Raw genomic sequence first — 24065 nt, 5'->3', positions numbered from 1 at the left:
TATCCCAAAACGACGTCGTTTTGGGAGGCGCGTGGCGCACAGTGCTATGTGCGCCGTGGTGTAGGATATAATGATTGAGCTTTACTTCTACCGGCCTGCAACTTCTAGACCCACTGTTTTTGAGCTTCTTTTACACCCAGAAAGGAAAAAAAAAGCTCATTTTTTGGTTGGGAAAATGGGTGATGAAGTGATATTGTTGGATTTCTGGCCTAGCATGTTTGGGATGAGGCTAAGAGTTGCTTTGGCTGAGAAGGAGGTGAAGTATGAGTACAGAGAAGAAGATCTGAGGAACAAGAGTGAGTTGCTTTTGAAGATGAACCCGGTTTACAAGCAAATCCCAGTTCTCATCCACAAAGGGAAACCAGTCTGTGAATCTACGATCGCAGTGGAGTATATTGATGAGGTGTGGAAGGATAAGGCGCCATTGCTCCCCTCTGATCCTTATGAGAAATCCCAGGCCAAGTTCTGGGCTGACTACATTGACCAGCAGAAGGTAAGCCCCAAATTACATAAATACTAAGTATTAGAGATATTATTGTATCTTTCTTTATATAAATACTCAATCCCCGACCCCAAGGGCCCACAACCTGACCGCTCGACAGAGCATTTGGTAAGATGTAAATCACGGTGATTCAATAGCTCAGACAAGATCAAATGGCCTTGCGTTATAAGAGATCTGTCCACTTTAGACATAATTTTCACAATACCGCCCCCGAAATTTAAACATTGATCTCTTCTCCAAAAACTGCCTACTAAATCATTGAGCTTTGAATTGCAGATAAATTGGTTGGGTTATAAACTATGGGCAACAAAGGGAGAAGAGCATGAACATGAGGCAACAAGCAAGAAGCTGGTAGAATGTTTGAAGGTGTTGGAGGGAGCACTTGGAAACAAGCCATACTTTGGGGGTGAGAGCTTTGGGTTTGTTGATATTGCTCTCATTGGATATAATAGTTGGTTTTATACCTATGAGACCTTTGGTTGTTTCAACTTAAAGGAAGAGTGCCCTAAGTTGATTGCTTGGGCTAAGAGGTGCATGGAGAAGGAAAGTGTGTCTAAGTCTCTTCCTGATCCTAACAAGATTTATGAGTTTGTCAAGTCTACAAGGAATACGATGGGAATTGAATAAATATTTACTTCAATTATAAATAGAGTTATGTACTTGGTTGATCAACTGCCTTATTAGACTTTTCGAAGGTTTATATTGGTTGGGTATGTTTTAAAATTGTGGAGTTTTATGTGATTAAGTATAGTAATATATATAGTTTTTGTGGTAAATATATATGTGGAGTCTATTCCCAATTTAAGTTGAGTCAATGTAAACGTATTTGAGTTGAAAAATAAATATAGAAAGTCTTGGAAGAAGTCCTTGTCCTATATTGATTTGAGACGTGAGTTTGCACTAATATATATATATATATATATATATATATATATATATATATATATATATACAATTCTATTTGATAATGAGTTTGAAGTACAACATAAATATTTTTCTTGCCCTACAATTTTTTTTCCGTTATATATAATAGTTTAGAAATATGACGGAAGCAATAACTTAATCTCTTTTATTTTTTGGGTGGGGGTGGGGGTGGGGGTGGGGGGGGGGGGGCACAAAGCCACAAATATTAAAGATAATATAATTGTTAGGGGAAGTGGTTTTTTTTTTTTTTTTTTTTTTTTTTTTTTTTGGTTTTAAAATTATAGAAAAATACTCCGTACTACTTTTGTCTATTAATAATATTATAATCATTTTTTATTATTTAATTATTATTTAAAATAACTTTTATCAATCAATTATCTATCAAGTGACTTTTAAACCACACTTAAACATAAAAAAATCACTTCACAACAATTGAGAGATAAAAATGTTACTTTGCAAGCAATTAAATATGGATTATGTGGTCTGGTATCCGGATTGAACTTTCATTTAGAAGATTGTGAGTTTGAGCCTAAAGATATTACATTGTAATAGAGCTAGTAACATTAATATATATATATATATATATATATATATATATATATATATATATATATATATATATATATAGAGGACGAAAAGTCAAAAAATTATTATTTTGATATAATTTAATGATAAAAATTGTCATTTTCTTTTTAACTTAAATACATACGAGATATTAAAAAAAAAAAAAATACTAGATATTCTCCTAGTCATTTAAATCCGTTTCTTAATAATCAAAAAGTAATATAATATTACTAAAAGGTATTAGTGGAGTAGGGAATTTATACATCATGAAAACGTATTATGTGAAACGATTTCATATAGATGGGCGTTCGATATAGATTTATACTTCATCTATCTCTCTCGTTTTATGTGTGATATTTCTTTCCATGACGTGGGGACCCTCGCCTCCCAATCAATACGCAACAACGTTACTGAAAACACCGCCGCATATTTTTAAGATTATCAGCTAGCGAGGCTCTCACAGATTCTGGTAGAACCTTTTACTTCTACAGGCCTTCTACTTATAGCCACTGTTTTGAGCTTCTTTTACACCCCAGAAAAGAAAAAAAAGGAAAAAAGCTCCCTTTTTTTGGGTTGGGAAAATGGGTGATGAAGTGATATTGTTGGATTTCTGGCCTAGCATGTTTGGGATGAGGCTAAGAATTGCTCTGGCTGAGAAGGAGGTGAAGTATGAGTACAGAGAAGAGGATCTGAGGAACAAGAGTGAGCTGCTTCTGAAGATGAACCCGGTTCACAAGAAAATCCCAGTTCTCATCCACAATGGGAAGCCAGTCTGTGAATCTACCCTCGCAGTGGAGTATATTGATGGGGTGTGGAAGGACAAGGCGCCATTGCTCCCCTCTGATCCTTACGAGAAATCCCAGGCTAAGTTCTGGGCTGATTACATCGACAAGAAGGTAATAATCCCTGAAATACCTGACATTGTTAATCTTGCCAACACTTTTCTTAGATTGGGTTCAAATAAAAATTTGTTCTTTGATTGCAGCTGTATGAAATTAGCCGGAAAACATGGACAACAAAGGGAGAAGAACTGGAGGCAGTTGTTAAGGAGTTGATAGGATGTTTAAAGGTGCTGGAGGGAGCCCTTGGAGACAAGCCATACTTTGGGGGTGAGAGCTTTGGGTTTGTTGATGTTTCCCTCATAGGATTCTACAGCTGGTTCTCTACCTGGGAGAGCTTTGGCCATTTCAGTGTAGAGGCAGAGTGCCCCAAGCTGATTGCTTGGGCTAAGAGGTGCATGGAGAAGGAGAGTGTCTCCAAGTCTCTCCCTGATTCTCACAAGGTCTTGGAGTTTGCCCAGATGTTGAGGGAGAAGCTGGGTATTGCTTAAGGGCTTTCTTACATTCAATAACACTACTTGGTTCCTTGGGGTGCCAATCTGCCAATTCAATCCAAGGTTGAACTTTATTTGTGTTTTGTAGGTTTTCATGTTATCAAATGTGGTAGTAATCTATGGTCTGTGTGTAGCAGAGACACTTGAGTGTGTCCTGTGACTAGATGTCATGTTGGATTAATGTATGACAATAAGCCAATTATGTTGGTGTTTGTGCAATGCCATCTCCTGTTTATTGAGAAGGGTCTTTGTTTTGGCTACTTGGAAATATTTTCTCTCTAAATTTTAAGCAAAACTATTAGTCTAACTAGTATTTTAATGGTGGAAAAGTGAAACATCTTCATCTTTTTTTTTCTTTTTTTTTTTTTATACATTATGTTTCCAACTTATGCCAGATTAATTATAAGTCCTCAGAACCTTTGTCCAAGAGTTGTTGAAGTTGGTAAATCACGAGTTGACCACATAGTCTCTTAGTCAATTCCTGTCGTTAACTCTGCCCACAAGGGATCCATCTCTACACTTTTGTGGGCTCAAACTATAGCTTGGGGAGCCTAGCTCCAAGATGTTGGTGGGAGTTGAATTCTCACCCTGCCACTAGAGGTGTGTTGACTTTAGATCTGGTGGTCGACCCTTGAGCTTTCTCTTTTGAATTTTAACTAGAGGTGTGTTGACTTTAGATCTGGTGGTCGACCCTTGAGCTTTCTCTTTTGAATTTTAAAGGGGAATTTGTTGAGCTCAGCTAAGCGTACAAAACTAAAAAAGTCTACAAGGTTTAATCATATGACATGGCCTGTTCAACTCCCTAACCAACTTTCTGATTATTGGTTGAAGTTGAAGTTAACAAACTGCTTGACTGTTGGCCCTTTTTTCACATGTATATATGCTACCCTTGTCAATATCTGTGTTTGGATGCCCAATGGCATAGAAGTGGCAATCATGCCCAGAAGAATACAATCTTCATGTGACCCTTATCCATATAATAATAAAGGCATATCTAATGGAGGGGAAGAGCTTTCAAAGGCTAATGAGTAATGATATTTAAATAGTACTGTTTTTGAACATATTCAAGAAAGTCAAGATAGATTGCTAGTGTTTTTGGAAAATAATATTGGTATCATAGTGAAGAGAAACTGTAAAGCATCAAAGGTGCATGGTAGGGAATCAGCCAGTTGCCCCTTCTAATTGGATGTGGTTTACAATCTTCTCCACAACCCCCCACCCCCCACCCCACCCCCACCCCAAACACTCCTTGTTTCAATCCTTCTTCCTTTCCCTTCATCGTCTAGTTGTCATTCACTGGCTTCAACCCGAATGCACTAATGCACTATCCTCCGCCCCTCTTGGCCTCACCTCACTAATTCTATGCTCATGCTCATCTTTCTTTATATCAATCACATACAGTCGACGAATAATTGATTTTAGTATATGCAAGCATCAAAGTAGCAAGTTTACATGTTCAAGAATCTTTTAAACATATGTGCTGTTTTATTTCTGTCTTGATAGTTGAATTTCATGGTTTTACATGGTTTTATTTAAGATTTTTGCTTCTGATTCACTGCCATGTTAGTTTCTCACTCACTCTAAGGATTCTAACATTCTCCTTTATACTTGTATGTGGTCCTTTAGTTGGATAATCAATCATGAATTTCTAAATAGTCCTGTTTCATCATTTATCATTTCGTGAACCTGTGACTAATGGTTTCTCCATCATAACTGCAACATGTTACTTTATTAAGGGTCTGTTAGTAGTTTCATGAGTTCAGAGATTAAGCTTAATGGACTGTAGGATGATAATACCGGTGGATATCAGCTTTGTCTAATTTATCGATATTTTTATTAAACGTCCAGATTTTTTAAGGGAAAAGATAAGAACAAGAGCAGCAATGGAGGAAATAACTAATGTCATGGAGTATGAGGCTATTGCCAAGAAGAAGCTGCCGAAGATGGTGTTTGACTACTATGAATCTAGTGCAGAGGACCAATGGACGCTGGCTGAGAACAAGAACGCCTTTTCAAGAATTCTGTAAGCTGCTCCAGCCTCTGAAACCTTATATTCCCTGACTGAAGAACTGATCATATTTGAGCGGCTTTGGCTTTATTTACGTGTTAATAAATCTTTATGCATTTTACTTAGATTTCTTTCCATACAAGATTACTGGCTGGGGGACCATCCCAATAAATACGCAAAAGTTACTTGAAACACCATCACACGGTTCTCTAGAAAGGACTCCAGTCCCGAAATAGTAACTATAAACTTTTGTATGATAATGAAATTTGTCTGATTTATAGATGCATACAGATTTTCATCGAACACCTCTGATATTTCTTTTCATACAGGACAGGCAGGATTACAGGCGTGGGGACCCTCGCCCTCCCAATCATTAAAACGCAACAAATTTGCTTGAAAACACCACCACATGGTTCTGGTTAAAGGACCCCAGTCCCCAGATTTTCAAGATTATAATAAGCTAGCATGCAAGGCTCTCATCACAGCCATTGTAGAATTGTAGGTTTACTTCTACTGGCCTTCTACTTCTAGCCAGAAAAGAAAAAAAGCTCCCTTTTTTTGGGTTGGGAAAATGGGTGATGAAGTGATATTGTTGGATTTCTGGCCTAGCATGTTTGGAATGAGGATAAGAGTTGCTCTGGCTGAGAAGGAGGTGAAGTATGAGTACAGAGAAGAGGACTTGTTGAACAACATGAAAAGTGAGCTGCTTCTGAAGATGAACCCGGTTCACAAGAAAATCCCAGTTCTCGTCCACAATGGGAAGCCAGTCTGTGAATCTACGATCGCAGTGGAGTATATTGATGAGGTGTGGAAGGACAAGGCCCCATTGCTCCCCTCTGATCCTTATGAGAAATCCCAGGCTAAGTTCTGGGCTGATTACATCGACAAGAAGGTAATATTGTTAATCTTACCAAGAGTTTTCTTAGATTGGGTTCGAATAAAAATTTGTGCTTTGATTGCAGCTGTATGATCTTGGCCGGAAAACATGGACAACAAAGGGAGAAGAACTGGAGGCAGGCGTTAAGGAGTTGATAGGCACCTTAAAGGTGCTGGAGGGAGCGCTTGGAGACAAGCCATACTTTGGGGGCGAGAGCTTTGGGTTTGTTGACGTTTCCCTCGTAGGATATTGCTGCTGGTTCTATACCTGGGAGAGCTTTGGTCATTTCAGTCTAGAGGCTGAGTGCCCTAAGCTGGTTGCTTGGGCTAAGAGGTGCATGGAGAAGGAGAGTGTCTCCAAGACTCTCCCTGATTCTCACAAGATCTTGGAGTTTACCCATGTCTTCAGGGAGAAACTGGGTTTTGCTTAAGGGCTTCCTTCCATTCAATAACACTACTTGGTTGAACTTTGTTTGTGTGTTTTTTGGTTTTCATGTTGTGGAGTTTTATGTTATCAAATGTGGTAGTAATCTATGGTCTGTGTCTGTGTAGCAGTGACACTTGAGTGTGTCCTGTGAGTAGATGTCATGTTGGATTAATGTATGACAATAAGCCAATTATGTTGGTGTTTGTGCAATAATGCTATCTCTTGTTTATTGAGAAGAAGGGTCTTTATTTTGGCTACTTGGCTTAGCCTTGGAAATATTTTCTCTCTTTAAGCAAAACTATTAGTCTAACTAAAATTTTAATCGTGAAAAAGAGAAACATTAACTTACGTCATATTAATTATAAGTCCTCAAAATCTTTGTACAAAAATGATTGAACGAGGTAAATCACGAGTTGACCATATAGTTTCTTAGTCAATTCCTGTGGTTAACTCTGCGCAGAAGGGATTCATCTCTACACTTTCGTAGACTCAAACTCTAGCTTGGGAAACCTAGCTCCAAAATGTTGATGTTAGTTGAATTTTCACCCTGCCACTAAAAATGTTAACTTTAGGTCCGGTAGTCGATCACTTGAGTTGAGTCGTTAAAATATTTAAAAATCAACAAACAAAAAGAAATTCAAATATATTTGCACAATAGTGCCAAATTTGCATTATTATGGTTATTTTTCTTATTTAATATGATCTTTGTACGTCACAAACAAAAAGAAATTCAAGTATATTTGCACAATAGAGTCAAATTTGCATTATTATGGTTATTTTTCTTATTTAATATGATCTTTGTACGTGTGACTTGTAACAAAACAAAATGTGCCCATTTCTAAAAAAAAAAAAAAAAACTTCAACAATATCTAAAAACATAATAAGTGTGAATGAAGGTTATACCCTTTATTTATGTCTATTTTTTTCGTTAAGTTTTTTTATACATTATGCTATAAATGTTGTACTTTGTAATATTTTGGACAAACATACCCCTACCATTATAACTTCCGTTATCTTTTCCACCATTGTTACCATGCACATGCATCCACCATATATTTTCTTATATTCTTCAATAATAATAATAATATATATACATTATAATTTGGAGTTATTTCCTACAATATAAATATCAAATGTATAAAAATGTTTACATTATTATTATTATTATTATTATTATTTATAATAATTTAAATATCAAAAATCTAAACATAAAATAATAATATTGGGCACATATTTTTTGCACATCGCGCATAAGAAAATACTAGTATTGAAATAAGATCTTAAAAAAAACTCCAAATATTAATAAGAATTCATGTTCACTTTTAAGTTTTAACTCAACACACTAAACTCAAATTCCATTTAATTTTGAGTGAGTATTTTATATGACGATCTCACATAAAATGTATAATATTTTTTATACACTTATAAATAACATTACATTTTTATTAAAATATACTCCTTATTACACAAGACTTATTCTTAAATTTCAGGGAATTTTTAATATTTTAATATTAAATAAAAAAACTATTTTACTTAAACATATTTATATTTTTCATTTAATCATACAAGTAAATAATGCATCTTTTTTTCATTTTAGAGTAAGTATAAAAAAAAGTTATGAATTTACATATTTAGTAAATTTAGCAGGGTTGTAAAAATCCCGCCTAGGCACCGAGTAATCGGCGCCTAGGCACTAGGCACCCATAGACCGTGGCGATTTCCGTCCTAGGAGACCGGCCGCCTAGGCGCCCACCTAGCGCCTAATTCAGCCGCCTAGCGCCTAACTCGTTCGATTACGCCGAGTTAACTCGTCAATTTTTGTCGAGTTAGTGGAGTTAACCCGACCGACTTGACCTTGCTAATATTTTCCATTTATATGACATATACATATAATATGACATATATACACGCGTAGACTAGTTTGATACTTTCAATCTTTGGATGATTGAAGTATTTGGGTATTTCATTTGAGTTTTTTTTTTTTTGTTAATATTCTTTTGATGTTATGACTTATGAATTGTCATTATGTCATTTATTTGGATGTGTTATTTGATTAAATGTTGAAAACAGCCTCATTAAAATTATCAAATTGCAAGTCTGCTACTGTTTTTTTCGCGACCCCCTAGCGCCGCCTAGATTCCGCCTAGGCGCCGCCGACTAGGCCGCTTAGGCGCTAGGCGTTGCCCGGGCGCCCGACTAGCGCCCAGCGCCTACTGCAACCATGAAATTTACGCAAGAAAATAAGGTGTAAAATAAACCGAAGTTTACGCAAGAAAATAGTACGGAATAAGATAAAAGATCTAGTTAGCTTCCCAGCAAATCCGATCTCCGAGAATCGCGAAAAACACCAGAGATCAAAATCACAGTGGATAGTGATCGAATTTCTGCTCAAAAAGTTGAAAAAAATCCAATGAATCAGACGAAGACGAGGCGGAGAGGTAGGGCGGCAGTTGTGGTTCTCGGTGATATCGGCCGCAGTCCCCGGATGCAATATCACGCTCTTTCTCTCGCTCGCCAGGTTCATACACAGACATAAATATACATGCGTTACTAAATTTCAGCTTAACTCTGTTTCCGAGGAGAATTGATTCATGTGATGAGGTTGATATGGCTGTAGGATTCCATAGATTTAGAAATGAGGGAGGAGAGAGGAGTTAACTGAACTGAATTGCATTTTTTATCATAAATTATGTTATACACCGTAACATTTAAGATTAATAATGATCAATGGAGATGCTTATCAGTAATTCGACCTTATGTTTAGCTATATAAACGTCAGCTCTCCATGTTTGCTTTGAAGATTTGACCCTCTGAATAATTTATATACTCTTGTGCTGCTGGTTTTGCTTGCAGGCTCATCTGGAAGTGGATATTGTGGCATATGGAGGTTTGTAATTTGTAACGGATTCTCAGGTTATTTGTGATTCCATATCTTCTAATCCAAGTTGTCGAAATTTTGAGCAGGTTCTGAACCCCATTCTGCTGTTTTAGAGCATCCGTCTATTCACATTCATAGAATGGTATTACTGTAGGATGCTCTTACCGGGATATTTATTTAAGATAATTAAAACTCACTACTGACATGTTGTATTTTCCTTCTGATTATTATTTATTATTTGAATCATGCAGACACAATGGCCATCAATCCCTCAAACTTTACCCAAGATACTTCGTCCTTTTATGCTTATGCTCAAGCCATTGGTTCAGTTTCTGATGCTTTTCTGGTATCTTTGTGTCAAAATTCCTGCTCCTGATGTATTCATAGTGCAGGTGAGTTATGAGAATGTACTTTACAGCAGCCAAATCTATTCCAGTTGTTCAATTCTGTTGATTTTCTGCCATCAGTCTGACATTCAAACAATTCAATTCCTAAAAGATATTGAATACTTTCTATTCTATGGAACATGATTTCAGTGAGGTCTCTCTTCTGTTGTTTTTCATTTTCAATTGTTTAATAATTATCACATAGCTCTTTAATACTTTGATATATAATCTTTAGTTTAATCTCACTGTTTCAACTTCTACAGAACCCACCCTCTGTTCCTACATTGGTTGCTGTAAAATGGGCAAGCTGGATTAGACGTTCTGCATTCATTATAGATTGGCATAATTTTGGATACACACTCCTTGCACTGTCTCTTGGCAGGAATAGCCGATTTGTCACTCTTTATCATTGGTAGCTAAGTCTTCTTTCATATATAATCTTCCCTTTATTTTTATGTATCAAAGTTATATAAATCTTTAATTTGTGCCTAGGATTGAAAAGCATTTTGGGAGGATGGCAGATGGGTCCTTGTGTGTGACGAAGGCAATGCAACATGAATTGGCTCAAAACTGGGGTATAAAGTAAGGATAGGAATTCAAATTTATCTGTATTTAATGCTGATTATTCATGTTTGTTGGCTATTGTGTTAATGCAAGATTCTTTATCCTCTATGGTTTTCAAAAAACTTAGTGCCACTGTTCTATATGATCAGCCTCCTGAATTCTTTCAACCAGCATCCCTTGAGGAGAAACATAAGGTGACTCAAATATTCCATGTGAAAATTACCTTCAATAATGTGTTGGCTTGAAAATTGTCACTCTTTTGTGGGCTATAGTTGTTTTGTAGGATTGGAAAAAGCCTGAGCCAGCCCTACAGCCGCCAAGATTGTCTAAGCTATGGTAATGTAGTTTATTTCTATATTTGGTCTGGTAATGTTCTTTTTCTTTTTGTTTTCCTACTGAAGATTGAGTACCAATTCACAATATCTGCAGGAATATTGGGAACAGACAGTGTTGATTCCAATCTAACTCCTTTTACAACTCAGGCTGAAAAGGATATATACTTGAAGCAAAACAGACCAGCGCTTGTTGTTAGCAGTACTAGCTGGTTAGGCCTTTTTAAAATCAATTTTCCATCTTGTAATGGTTTGCAGCTTTGTGATGTTTTTCTTTCTATCTTCAAATATTTACTGGAGTCCTTGATCACCACTGAAAATAACTTTAAACTACGGAGTATATTCTTTATTATTTGACTATGCTTTTTAGAACCAGGAACATGATACTCTTTAGTGAAATACTGAAACTTGTGATACCGACACTGGTAGCAATATTACCTCAGTGATATAATACTCAACAGAGAGATAAAGTGCAAAAGCCAACTTTCTGAAAAGTTAGAAGCATAGTTTGAAATTTGTTCTCAATCTAATTTGAACCATGATTTCATATTTCTGTTTTAATAGTGGAAAACTTATTCCATAGAAGTGTAGTCAGTGAATGAATTCATTAATGAGACTTATCAGATTTCAATTATAGCTACCTTATGGACTAGTGCTTGTGCTCAGGACCCCAGATGAGGATTTTGGTATCCTCTTAGAAGCAGCTGTCATGTATGATAGGCGGGTTGCTGCTATTCTGAATGAGGATGACTCAAGTGGAGAGGAACTTATTTGGGAGGAAATTAGGAATGAGAAGCAATTTTTGTACCCAAGGTTGTTATTCATAATTACGGGTAACCACAACTTGTGTGCAAACATAGGCTTTTTTCATTGACTGGTTATGCCATTATACAATATTTTAAGCCTGACAAACTTTGGCCTCTTTGAAATGAATGAAGGCAAAGGACCTGAAAAAGAAAAATATGAACAAAAGATCAGAAAACTGAATCTCAAGCGTGTAGCATTTCGTACAATGTGGCTTCCAGCAGAGGACTATCCATTGCTTCTTGGTAGGTATTTCTATTCAATTTGCAGTAGTATTCACGTCAAATATGTCTATATGTCAAGCCTTATCTTTTTGGTGGTACAGGATCAGCTGATCTTGGTGTTTGCCTGCATACTTCCTCTTCAGGGTTAGATCTTCCAATGAAGGTTTCTATTCCAAATTCCTAATTTTCATATCTAAGTGAAGTGTTTATACATGGAGATTTTATGCTGCACAACCTCATTCTCAAATCTTAAATTTAGGTTGTGGATATGTTTGGGTGTGGATTGCCTGTGTGTGCAGTTTCCTACTCGTGGTATGACACTCAGGTTCACCCTTCTTTCTCATAGAATACATTGGGTTATTCTTTCACTGTGGGTGATGTTTATAATCGTTTCTTTATAAATGTTGAAAAGCATCAAGGAGCTTGTAAAAGTTGAACAGAATGGGCTGCTATTCTCTTCATCATCAGAACTAGCAGACGAACTTATGGTGAGTTTTCAATTGGTAGCTAACTGGATGATTATTTGCTGTAACTTGGTAATTTGACGGGGGAGGAGCTGTTTTTGATCACTTGTTAATTGGAATGTGTGTTACTAATCACTTTTAGAAGATGCCACATTGACATGTTCTTGAGCAAAACCATCACTGCAATAAGCATCACTTGGTATATTTGTACCATATTGTGTTTCTTGTCAAGAAATTGGCTGCATTAAAGAAGATTTATTTAGGGAAATAAAAATTCTTCTATTGTGTGGAAAGAGCAGTTCAATATATAGAACATTCACAAATGGACTAAAACAGAGGAAGCAGCGATATTACATGAACCGTAGTTTAAGCAACTGTTGAAGTCAATAAGAATGTTTTGGGCTTTTGTATTCCACAGATGCTATTCAAGGGCTTCCCGGATGAATGTGATATTTTGAAATCGTTGAGGAAGGGGGTGCTAGAAACAAGATCTTCTGCTAAATGGGATTCGGGATGGGAAGAGAATGCCAAGCCGTTAATATCCCAGGAAAGTGGAATTCTCTCCCTCTGGGACTATTTGCCACACATTATATAAAATTGGGTTTCTTGTTCTTTATATTTGCACTAAGAAGCAAATGCATTTGCTTGCTTATGCTTATCGCTCTCGTATACACATCTGAACTGTAGTAAGCATCACAATGCAGGTCATCTCGCAGCGCCTTGGACCAATGTGATATGCTCGAATCATCCGCGTTCACTCGCATGAATGGCGAAGGGGGATAAGGTCATAACCTGTTCAGATGAGCTGATTAACACTAAGCAATATTACCCTGAAGAGTATAGAAACAAGTTTTCCCAATTCTGTAAAATGGTTCTGAACTTCTGATTCACACTAAGCAATATACCCTGAGGAGTCTGTGGATAAAGTTTTCCTAATTCTATAAGATGGTTCTGAATTGAACTTATTATGTGATTATATAAATACATATTGGAATTTTTTTTATTATATAAATACATATTGGAATTTTTTTTCTTTCTTTCTTTAGCTTGTTTCATTTTGGTATGAGCTCAAAAATACTGAAAGGGAGGTTGATCAGAAAGAGGCTGATGGGATAAATTTTATGTAAAAAAAAAAAAAAAGAAGAAGAAAAAGAATTGGGGGTGTGTTGTGGGCGATCCCTACCTTTTCTTTTTCTTTTCTCTTTCCTAATAGCCTGACCAAAAAAACATTTTGGGTTTTTTTGACTTGGATGCTCTTAACTAACTAATTTCCTAGTACAATTTTCATGTTTTTCACAATGCTATGAATTCGATCATCCGACAACATCCCTCAACTTCAGCAATCATTTTATCTACCTAACTACATGATCGAGCCAGATGGATGTTTTTTTTTTTTTTTTTTTTTTTTGAGAGGGAGGGGAGGGGTAACCCAGCTAGTTTAATTCTTAGCTCTCGTTCCCTCGTCAGTGAGTCAACTCTTCGCCACATCTGCTTCTAGATGTCTCAAGACTTCATCCGGAGGGTTTGTAAACTCAATCCAATCACACCGTCTTCTCACAGCTAGCTTGGCAAGGGTGTCCGCCATGTAATTTTGATCTCTCATAACATGTTGAACTCAGCCAGATGGATGTTTATCATCACATATCAACTGAATATTTATCATCATCTAAAAATTTTTGACTCTATTATAGAGTAGGATTTGTTCAAACATACTTTTCTCAACCTAATGAAGCACAAAGAGTTGATCATATGACCTCCCATATGAGAGATGTTATTACATGACATCTGAGCATAAGGTGCTTGGCGAACCAAATCTAATTTATTTATTTTATATCAAAGATCAATCTCAGGTTGGGTGCAACAAACAAGTTCTAATTTTAATGGGCTTGAGCTTGCCTAGACTCAAACTCCATATAAAACATCTTACAACCAAGTATTATAATAAGGCAAAAATTTGTGTGAGACGTATAGTACTGTCTCATAGAAGGATAGGGTCAAAATGAATATGTAATATTTATATTGAAAAATGTAATAATAACATAAATAAAGTGTTTGTTACTAATAAGGGGAAACACAATACTTTTGAAAAAACAATGTACTGATAATACTTTTACATTTTGATTTAAAAATATTACATTTTTCCAAAAAAAATATTACGGTTTACCTTATAAGTAACAAACACTTTATTTTTTTTATTATTAAAATTTTTAATATAAGTATTACATTTCTATCTTAACCCGACTTGTCTCATGGATCAAACAGTCTCACAAGAGTCACTCTTATAACAAAAGTACAAAACACAATATTACATATTGATTATAGTCTTTTTGTAATATATATATATATATATATATATATATATATATATATATATATATATATATATATATATATATATATACACACAAAATATAAATAAAATAAAATAAAACTCAATATGTTCATGAGTTGCTCGAAGAGTATTAAAATGGTTGAATTTGACTTTATTTGTTACTCAGACAATTAATTACTCGAATTGAAGCTCAATTTGATAATAATCAAATTAAGCCTGAATTATTAATGAGTAGTTTGAGTCGCTTACACCTTAGGCATTTATGCAGGCTTGGTGGGTAGGTATTGGGTTGAAGGTGGAAAGTGGAGGTGTCTATTCTTTCCCAAAATGTTTGTTATTGTGCTTGTGTGGCTCAATTTCATAGAACATGCATGCTATTATCCTCAATAAAGTTCTCATCATATCATTTGCCAATCCTCACCATCATCAAATGGAATAGATGCATCTAGACTCACTTTCTGGTTTCTGGGACACCCACGTCCAATTTCTATGTATCTGATGCAGCCTTTTCAGTGTGTTTTTAGGGTAACTGTTGTAGGGTTTATGATGATGTGAGAGATCATATCCTCCCTAGTCCTACAATTGACACATCTCATGATTGTGAATGTGGGTGATGCATGCAGTGATGTCGTTCAAGGTTTAAACATTATAGGTTTTGCCAAGATGTAGGTTTATTGTGGATCAATGTTTGTTTAATGTTGTTCACATAGGCAAAATCTCTCGTCCCAATTTTTACTACGGTCTCCGCACCTCAATCTAACAAAATTATAAAAGAGTAAATTATAGTAATTTTGCGGTTCATTAGGTGATAGGATCCGTGTTTGTACTTAGAAGGAGTCACCCCCCTCACAAGAGGGTGAAACCGTGAAGCTCTCACATTGCGATGACAAATTATTCTGTGAACCCGGGTCCACCTTGCAAAGTGGATTCAAATTAAAAAAAAATACACAATTTACATACTAAATGTTCACAATTCAAATTGTGAACATTCAGTATGTAAATTGTGTATTTTAGACCTGTATCCACCTTGTAAGGTGGACCTGAGTCCATGGTATAACTGTTGCACTGCTTTCTCAGGGCTTGATCATGTATCACTGCCTATAATCTGATACTGTTGGGTGGAGGCTTGCATGAAGGGCTAAATCTAGCACCATGTAACTATGAGGATTGTTGGGCAGAGGACCACCTAAAGAGTCAAGTCTGTCACCCTGCCTCTAAAATATATGACGATATAATTAAAGAAATAAAGTGACAGATTCGTTAAAAGTTATAACTTTTGACGTATTAATAATAAACGCTTGATTTTAATAGTCACCTAAAAATCAATTGAGTTATTCGTACGAGAATGATTGTTTAATGTTGTTTGGTGTCATCTCCGTATGGAATTCTTGAAAGTTGGAACCTCCTCTGATGTGCTGACACAGATATCCATAGCTATAGCTAGCTAGGGCATATCAGCATATCTGGGACATATTCCGTCATGCATTTTTTGTATATTTGTGTGATCCAGATTCATAGTATGTTTATCGTCCCCGGGCCGGTTATTTATTTAATGTTTTATGTGGACCACTATTGATTCTTGAGACTTTATTTGCGCAATCGTTATACCCTATACCACGCCGCACATAGCATTGTGTGCCACACGCCTCCCAAAACGACGTCATTTTGAGGTCGTTTTAGGAGGTGCGGTAGGAAGTTGTTGGGATTATGTGTATTTGTTCACAAAGTTATGTGTATTTGTTCATACAGTTATGTGTATTGGTTCATACAATTATGTACATTTTTTATACAATTATGTACATTCTTTTTATACAATTATGTACATCCGAATCAGAAAATTTGTGCGTATTATGTTAAAAGTTTATGTTTATTATGTATTATGTTAGATTATGTGTATTATCTTTTAAAAAGAGTATGTATATTTTGTTATATAATTATATACATTCATGTATACAATTATGTGTATTCTAGTGTAACATTATGTACATTCTTGAACAGCGGGTTTTTTTTTAAAGAAAAAACTACTGCCATTCACTGGGGCGGAAAATTTCAAAAAAAAAAAAAATTAATTAAAACGACGTCGTTTTGCATCTGGGCGCATAGTGCAACGCGCGCCGTGGTGTAGGATATAAATTGCCTTATTTGCGGGTAAAATTGACTCGATGATAGTTGCCGTTAAAATTTAAAATTTCATTGATTAGTTGACACGTTGATAGTTGTTGGTAACTACTAAATCACGTATCGTTTTAATTTCTTGCAGTCTCTTAAAATAACATATTGCTTGTCTTAATGGTGAGAAATTTTTTGTCTCCTTTTATCATTTTCTAATATATATATAATAACCAATTTAGGGTTGTTTAGTCTTGGCTGAATTTGGGTCAAAGTATTTATGAGGTTCCTGTACTATAGTGTTTTGTTCATTTTAGTCCTGCTTCTACCTTAATTTTATTCAATTTAGTCCCTGTACTTTATAAAGTGAAACAATTAAAAAGAATAGTTGATTTGGCGTTGACATCATATATGTCACATCATCATACTTATATGTCAACTCATATATTATTTTACAATTATTTAAAATTAATTATTTTTACCACAAATATATTACATTAATATGTTTAAAATAAATACATAAATATCAGCTATTGTCCTTAATTGTCTCACTTTTTAAAGTACATGGACTAAATTAAACAAAATTAATGTAGAAGGACTAAATTAAACAAAATATTATAGTACATGGACCTCATATATACTTTGACCTCTGAATTTGTCTCTGACAATTCATTAAAATCCAGATTATTAAGCTGTCTTTTCTTAATTTCTACCATTTTTATGTCAAAATTTTTGGAGCAAAAGGGTAATGTTGTCTAGTATGTGGTCCAACTAGGAATCTGGGATTTGTGGATGTGAGAAATTTCATGTGTTAAAGAGCATGCATCAGTATCTTGAAAAGGATATTTTGATGAGGATACGATATATCTGAATGAATAATAATGAGTCTGTACAGGAGTATATATAGTAGTGAATAGTAAACCTATTATAAGACGAATACTAATAATAATAGGTAACGAACACTAATGATGATAGAGTCCTAATACTCCCCCTCAAGCACATGGTGAACTAGCAACAACATTGAGCTTGCCACATAGAATAGAGAAACGCGGACCAGGGAGAGCTTTAGTGAACACATCAGCGAGCTGATCCTTTGTGGAAATGAAGCTAACCTGCAACTCCTTCTTCGCCACTTTGTCACGAACAAAGTGGTAATCAATTTCCACATGCTTTGTACGAGCATGGAACACCGGGTTGGAACAGAGATAAGTCGCACCCAAATTATCACACCAGAGAGTGGGAGGAGCAGCCAATGACACTCCAAGCTCGTGCAACAGAGAAACCAACCAGGTGACCTCCGCAGACACATCAGCCAGAGCCTTGTATTCAGCCTCTGTAGACGAACGAGCAACCGTGCGTTGCTTCCGACAAGACCAGGAAATCAGATTGCCACCAAGAAAAACCGCAAAACCACTAGTAGACTTCCTGTCAGCTGGATCACCAGCCCAGTCCGAATCCGAAAAGGCATGAACCGCAACAGAGGAGGAAGGACGAATAAAAAGACCAAAGTGCAGAGTTCCTTTTACATACCGCAGAACACGCTTGAGCATAGCCCAATGCTCAGTGGTTGGAGAGTGCATATGCTGACAGACCCGATTCACGGCAAAAGAGAGATCCGGACGAGTAACAGTAAGATACTGTAGAGCCCCAGCAAGACTGCGATACTGCGTGGGATCCGCATAGGGAACCACAGAATCAGAAGAAGGTCGGGACACAGGAATCGGAGTAGCCAACGGTTTACAGTCCACCATACCTGCACGGCTCAAAATATCTCGCATGTATCGCTGCTGAGAAAGAAACAAACCACCATCCTTGGAGACCGTCTCAATGCCAAGAAAAAAAAACGGAGCACCCATGTCACGAATCTTAAACTCCGAGGCTAAGTCAGTAAGAAGCCGAGTAACACACGAAGCATCAGACCCCATAACAAGGATATCATCAACATAGACAAGCAAATATAAACAAATAGAGGCACGAGTATAGATGAATAAAGAAACATCAGTCTTGGAGGGTGAAAAACCAACCGACACCAAGAAAGCATGCAACCTATTGAACCACGCTCGAGGAGCCTGCTTAAGACCATAGAGTGACCTCTGTAACAAACACACATCATCCGGCCGTGACTGGTCTTCATAACCGGGCGGCTGTCTCATGTAAACTGTCTCTGCAAGATTACCATTGAGGAAGGCGTTGTGAACATCCAACTGCCGAATGACCCAACCGCGAGAAACGGCTAAAGAGAGAAGAAGCCGCACGGTGGTGGGTTTGACAACAGGACTGAAAGTCTCAAAAAAGTCTTGCCCAGCGACTTGATTGAAACCCTTTGCGACCAATCGAGCCTTGTGCCGCTCAATCGTGCCATCGGCCTTGCGCTTCGTTTTGAACACCCATTTGCACCCCACAACGTTCATGCCAGGTGTACGACTAACCAGACGCCAAGTGTGATTCTGGAGCAAGGCATTAAACTCAAGATCCATGGCCTCACGCCACTCCGGATACCGAACTGCCTGAGAATAACAAGTCGGTTCAGGAACAGTCATAAGAGCCACATGCTGCGTCGGTCCTTGAGAACGGGTTGCCATGACATGAGACCGAGGCTGAACAGGCTTCGCCGTACGGCGGCCTCGCTTGGGCGCAGTAGGAGCACCCGAGACCGCCCCTTCCGGAGCCGTAGCAGTCACGGTGCGAGAATCTGAACCAGCTGCGGCAGCCCCGGAATCCGCGTCCAACTCTGGATGAGGATCAGGTCCAGTGGGACAAACATCGGAGCCAACACCAACCCGAACGGCACCAACACCCCACGGCTCAACCGGGCGAGAGCTAGAGACCTGAGAAGGCATAGAAGAAGCAAACGGATATACGGTCTCATCAAACCGTACATGACGACAAATGAATACCTTGTTAGTAGCAGGATCTAAACAACGATAGCCACGAAACGAAGACGGATAACCAAGAAACACACACGGGGATGACCGATACTGCAACTTGTTACGATTGTACGGGCGCAACAGAGGATAACAGAGACAGCCAAACACACGTAAGAAGGAATAAGAAGGATTAGAATGATGCAAACGATAATGAGGACTGACATTGTCTAGAACTCGAGTAGGCATTTTATTGATGAGATAGACCGCGGTCTCAAAGGCATAATCCCAATATCGCTGTGGAACCGAAGCCTGAGCCAAGAGAGCCAGACCCGTTTCCACAACGTGACGATGCCGACGCTCAACTCTACCATTCTGCTCATGGGTATAGGCACAAGATTGCCTATGATTGATACCCAAAGAGACAAAAGTACGGTGCAACCGTTTATACTCTCCCCCTAAATCAGATTGTATAGAGACAATCTTACGACCATATGAACGCTCAACTAGTGACCGAAACTGCTCGAAGATAGCATACACATCAGTTTTTAATCGCATAGGATAAAACCATACATAGCGTGTGTAGTCATCAACAAACAAAACAAAATAACGAAAACCACTGACAGAAAGAAAAGGCGCTGGGCCCCAAATATCAGTATAAATAAGCTCTAAAACATGCGACGTAGTAGTATTGACACGAGGCAAGGGAAACCGAGATGATTTCCCAAGCATACAAGCACGACATGACACCGAACTATTACTAAAACTAGAATCAATGGAACACGAATTCAAAATCTGTCGCAAGACACGAGGATGAGGGTGACCCAACCAACCATGCCAAACGTCAGAGGAGACACGCGAAGCCACTAACGCAGCGGGACTCGAACGAGAAACAGGCCAAGAATAGAGACCCCCCGAAGCCTGCCCTCTATACAGAACTTCCCTGGTTGAACGATCTTTCACAAAGAAACAATCAGGGTGAAATTCAAAGAATACATTATTATCACGGGCAAACCGTTGCACGGATAATAAAGACGCAGAAAGCCCAGGAACAAAAAGAACATCAGACAACCGAAACAGTGTTTTAGAAGAGGCTACCGAAGACGAACCAGTACCAACAATAGGTAAACACTTACCGTCACCAACATGAAGATGATCCGGACCGTTATAAGAGACCGTCGAGGACATCAAAGACGGATCTGGGGTGGCATGGTTCGACGCACCAGTGTCGGGAAACCATTGCTGAGTGCTAACCGAAGCCGCATCATCCACAGGATACGCAACATGCGCTCTCGGCCCCGGAGCTCCATCGTACCGGCGAAAGCACGAAGCGGCTGAATGGCCCTCGCTGGAGCAGATCTGGCACTGGACAGCCCCGGCACCGCCACGACCACGGCCACGCCCTTTGCCGCGACCACGGCCGCGGTTGCCGCCTCCACGCTACTGCCCGCCCGAACGGCCTCCACCTCGCTGAGCCGCCATGGCGACCGGAGCAGCAGCAACATCACCAGCATCATCGGCACATATAAAAGCCTGCGAAACAAGAAAATCGGATAGCTCGGGCAGAGACACCGGAGCACCCCTTGTGAGCGACGCCACCAAAGGACGATATTCGGACCGCAAGCCTCGGAATATATACATATTCTGATCCTCTAGCGTCACCGGACGACCGGCAAGCGCTAAATCCTCGATAAGCACCTGCGCACGGCCAAGATAGTCCGGGATCGAAGCATCCCCCTGCCGTAATCCTTGCAACTCGCCCACCAACCGGAGGGCACGAGCCCGTGTAGTCGAACCAAGAACCTGTTCGATTGCCAACCACAAATGCCGAGAAGTGGACTTACCGATTGCGAGGTGCATCATCTCGTCGGACAAAGATGAGATTAATAAGGAGAGCACGGCCTTATCTTGACGGAGCCATGCACTCCGAGCAGCGGAAGACGAAGCCGACGAAGGCACGGCAGGAACAGCTCCCTCGGCAGGCGGCACGGCAAGCGCGGTGATCGGCGGACATACCGAAGTACCATCGACAAAACCCAACAACCCTTGGCCATCCAAGAACGGAAGAAGCTGAGTACGCCAAAACAAAAAATTGCGGGATGTCAACTTGATGGAGACGAAGTGATGCGCCGAAGAGAAAGACACCCCCGACTGCAGCGGTGCAACAAGCGCGGCCTCGGAAACGGTCCGTTCAGAACTACCAACAGAGCCGTCATCAGATCCGAGGTGCGCCATTAGAGAGAGGAGAGAGAAACCTGCTGATACCAGATGAGGATACGATATATCTGAATGAATAATAATGAGTCTGTACAGGAGTATATATAGTAGTGAATAGTAAACCTATTACAAGACGAATACTAATAATAATAGGTAACGAACACTAATTACTAATAATAATAGGTAACGAACACTAATGATGATAGAGTCCTAATAATTTTAGTCCATGGTTTATAGTGGGGCGATGGATTTCGACCTTTCTTGACAGTTAATTGTGTTAGTTTGGTGCAATCTCAATTCATATAGCATTTTAGTTTTTAAATTTTCAAATTTAAACAAAAAAAAAAAAAAAAAAAAAAAAAAGAAAAAAGAGAGGAGTATGTGATAAGTTAGGCATTAATGTAGGTCTCACATTCGGCCTCAGTCCAAATGAATAGCCTCGACCCAGGTAGTTAGCTTGATCGAACTTATTTCAACATGAGATTTGGAGACATATTTATCCATCCATATTGGCCAGCCGTCGACCACTTAGGTCATAAAATCAACCAGGAGATTTTATTAGTTATTTCAAATTAATCTTACCATTCAAATTATATATAAAGTTGTAAAATATGGTATCATAATAATACTGAAAATGAAAATAAAGAAACAATACCAACAAATAAGAGTTTTAACTTTTTCCCATATCGACCTAGTAATTGTTTATTATTTTAAACTATAGCACCATGCCACATATTATTAGACTATTTAGTGGCATAAAAATTCCCGACAACTTTATATATTATTTATTATATTATTAAATAAGAGTATAGAATAGTTTAAATGTAAAGAAGACATCATTTGATCCGTCATGGTCCATATATGGTTTGATTAGACTATTTTTGGTTTTAATTAATTTTATCATACTTTTTTTTTTTGTTTTATTAATATTAATTTTATTTTGTCTATTTATGTTGTTTGCTGAGTGTATTCAGTCAAGGCAACACAATTGGCCAATCACAAGCCGGTATTTTCCGTGCATTTGGGAATGTTGCCTTCATCAAAGGACACCTGTCCTTTACTGGTCATCACGCGAGGCCCACATCATTTTTCATATATAAAATATAGAGTAATAAGATATTGATCTATTATTATTTTTTGGATACACTTTAATCTATTATTAATATTTGTTCAACAGAAATGAGATTTGAATCTGAAACTTTTTTATGGAATATATGATGATTGATATTTAAAAAATTCATTACAGCTCTATTTGATAACATAGTTAGCTTATCAATCAATTTTGGCTTGTTTGACTTGGTTAAAACAGTTAATATGAATGTTTGATTAATTAGCCTTTTAAATTTGTGATAGTTTATTGTACCAAAAATTCAAATTAAAAAAGTTGTTCAGATTTTTGAGAAAGTAATTTTGTATTTAATTGGCTAGCTATCACTCCTATCAGTTAACAACTAATTTATCAAACATCTTTCTACAATCACATAATACTATCAACTAGTCAAACTCACTAACCCAACCAGCTAGCTATCAGCTATTTATCAAACACCCCCAATATTTAATTTGTTCTCTCCTTTCCCACTAATATAATAAAGACTACCAAAATATTAAAATTTAAGATTGGTTGTCAAAAAATTTCACACTACCTGAAAAAGTGATCAATGGAGATATGGCATTGTATAGTAGGTATAGTACAAGTAGTAAAATATCTATAGATATGGTATCAGTTGAGGTTGGATCAAAATATTTAGAGGTGGTGACCACACTGCAAAACACATTTAATCACATGCTGCAACTATACAGATCGATATATTTCTGCTTGATATTTTGCATATTTTTCATTCTCCCCATTTCATACCAAACATCTTTTTGGTCTCTTTTATCTTTTTTTGGACGATTAGACAAATTTATGGCCATTATTTAATGTGTGCAGATAAATCCACTCATATATAATAATACTCCACAAACTATGCATTAAAAAAAAAAAAAAAAACACATAACAGACTTCATCAAAGAACATATTTTCATCCATAAAGTATCTTATTAGCTTATGAACAAAGTCATTGATAGTCATATTATGGTGTTGGGGCAAAACTTTTTTTTTTTTTTTTTTTTTGTGGGGGGGGGGGGGGGGGTGGATGGTGGTGGGAGGGGATCGGAGATGTGTGAAATCAGCAAGTGACTACCCAATAATGTATTTATTAAATAAATCTCATTATTATATAATGACCTGTAAATCACACATGTATGAAAAGTAAAT

General features: G+C 37.6%; 4 protein-coding genes across 6 annotated transcripts; all 4 read left to right on the top strand.

Annotated features, from left to right (window-relative positions):
• The first annotated feature begins 57 nt into the window (after window positions 1–57).
• LOC109155998 (probable glutathione S-transferase) lies at window positions 58–1227 on the top strand. Its single transcript, XM_019303754.1, has 2 exons — window positions 58–493; window positions 779–1227. The coding sequence occupies exons 1-2, from the start codon at window positions 71–73 to the stop codon at window positions 1127–1129; spliced, it is 774 nt and encodes a 257-aa protein (XP_019159299.1). The 5' UTR covers window positions 58–70; the 3' UTR covers window positions 1130–1227.
• Window positions 100–6840, top strand: LOC109156000 (probable glutathione S-transferase). Of its 2 annotated transcripts, none has more exons than XM_019303757.1 (3): window positions 100–136; window positions 5863–6223; window positions 6294–6840. In XM_019303757.1, exons 2-3 carry the CDS (start codon window positions 5903–5905, stop codon window positions 6636–6638), a joined length of 666 nt encoding a protein of 221 aa, XP_019159302.1. In that variant the 5' UTR covers window positions 100–136; window positions 5863–5902; the 3' UTR covers window positions 6639–6840. The 2 variants fall into 2 exon arrangements, with proteins under 2 accessions (XP_019159302.1, XP_019159301.1); XM_019303756.1 differs by lacking the exon at window positions 100–136 and adding an exon at window positions 5209–5346 and having other exon boundaries at window positions 5661–6223.
• Window positions 2460–6840, top strand: LOC109156002 (probable glutathione S-transferase). Of its 2 annotated transcripts, XR_002049954.1 has the most exons (3): window positions 2460–2886; window positions 2976–3403; window positions 6663–6840. XR_002049954.1 is itself a non-coding variant. In XM_019303758.1 (2 exons), exons 1-2 carry the CDS (start codon window positions 2572–2574, stop codon window positions 3318–3320), a joined length of 660 nt encoding a protein of 219 aa, XP_019159303.1. In that variant the 5' UTR covers window positions 2460–2571; the 3' UTR covers window positions 3321–3630. The 2 variants fall into 2 exon arrangements, 1 of the variants encoding a protein (XP_019159303.1); XM_019303758.1 differs by lacking the exon at window positions 6663–6840 and having other exon boundaries at window positions 2976–3630.
• A 2039-nt stretch (window positions 6841–8879) lies between these two features.
• On the top strand, window positions 8880–13288 carry LOC109155997 (UDP-glycosyltransferase TURAN). Its single transcript, XM_019303753.1, has 16 exons — window positions 8880–9152; window positions 9488–9521; window positions 9599–9654; window positions 9764–9904; window positions 10162–10310; window positions 10391–10480; window positions 10590–10656; window positions 10735–10798; window positions 10892–11006; window positions 11461–11627; window positions 11733–11843; window positions 11924–11985; window positions 12082–12134; window positions 12235–12310; window positions 12705–12833; window positions 12991–13288. Exons 1-16 carry the CDS (start codon window positions 9045–9047, stop codon window positions 13018–13020), a joined length of 1452 nt encoding a protein of 483 aa, XP_019159298.1. The 5' UTR covers window positions 8880–9044; the 3' UTR covers window positions 13021–13288.
• Window positions 13289–24065: the final 10777 nt, after the last annotated feature.

Source organism: Ipomoea nil, unplaced genomic scaffold, assembly GCF_001879475.1.
Source record: "Ipomoea nil cultivar Tokyo-kokei standard unplaced genomic scaffold, Asagao_1.1 scaffold2704, whole genome shotgun sequence".
NCBI lineage: Eukaryota > Viridiplantae > Streptophyta > Magnoliopsida > Solanales > Convolvulaceae > Ipomoea > Ipomoea nil.
Note: the sequence above shows the minus strand (reverse complement) of the source record. Positions and strands in the feature narration are given on the sequence as shown.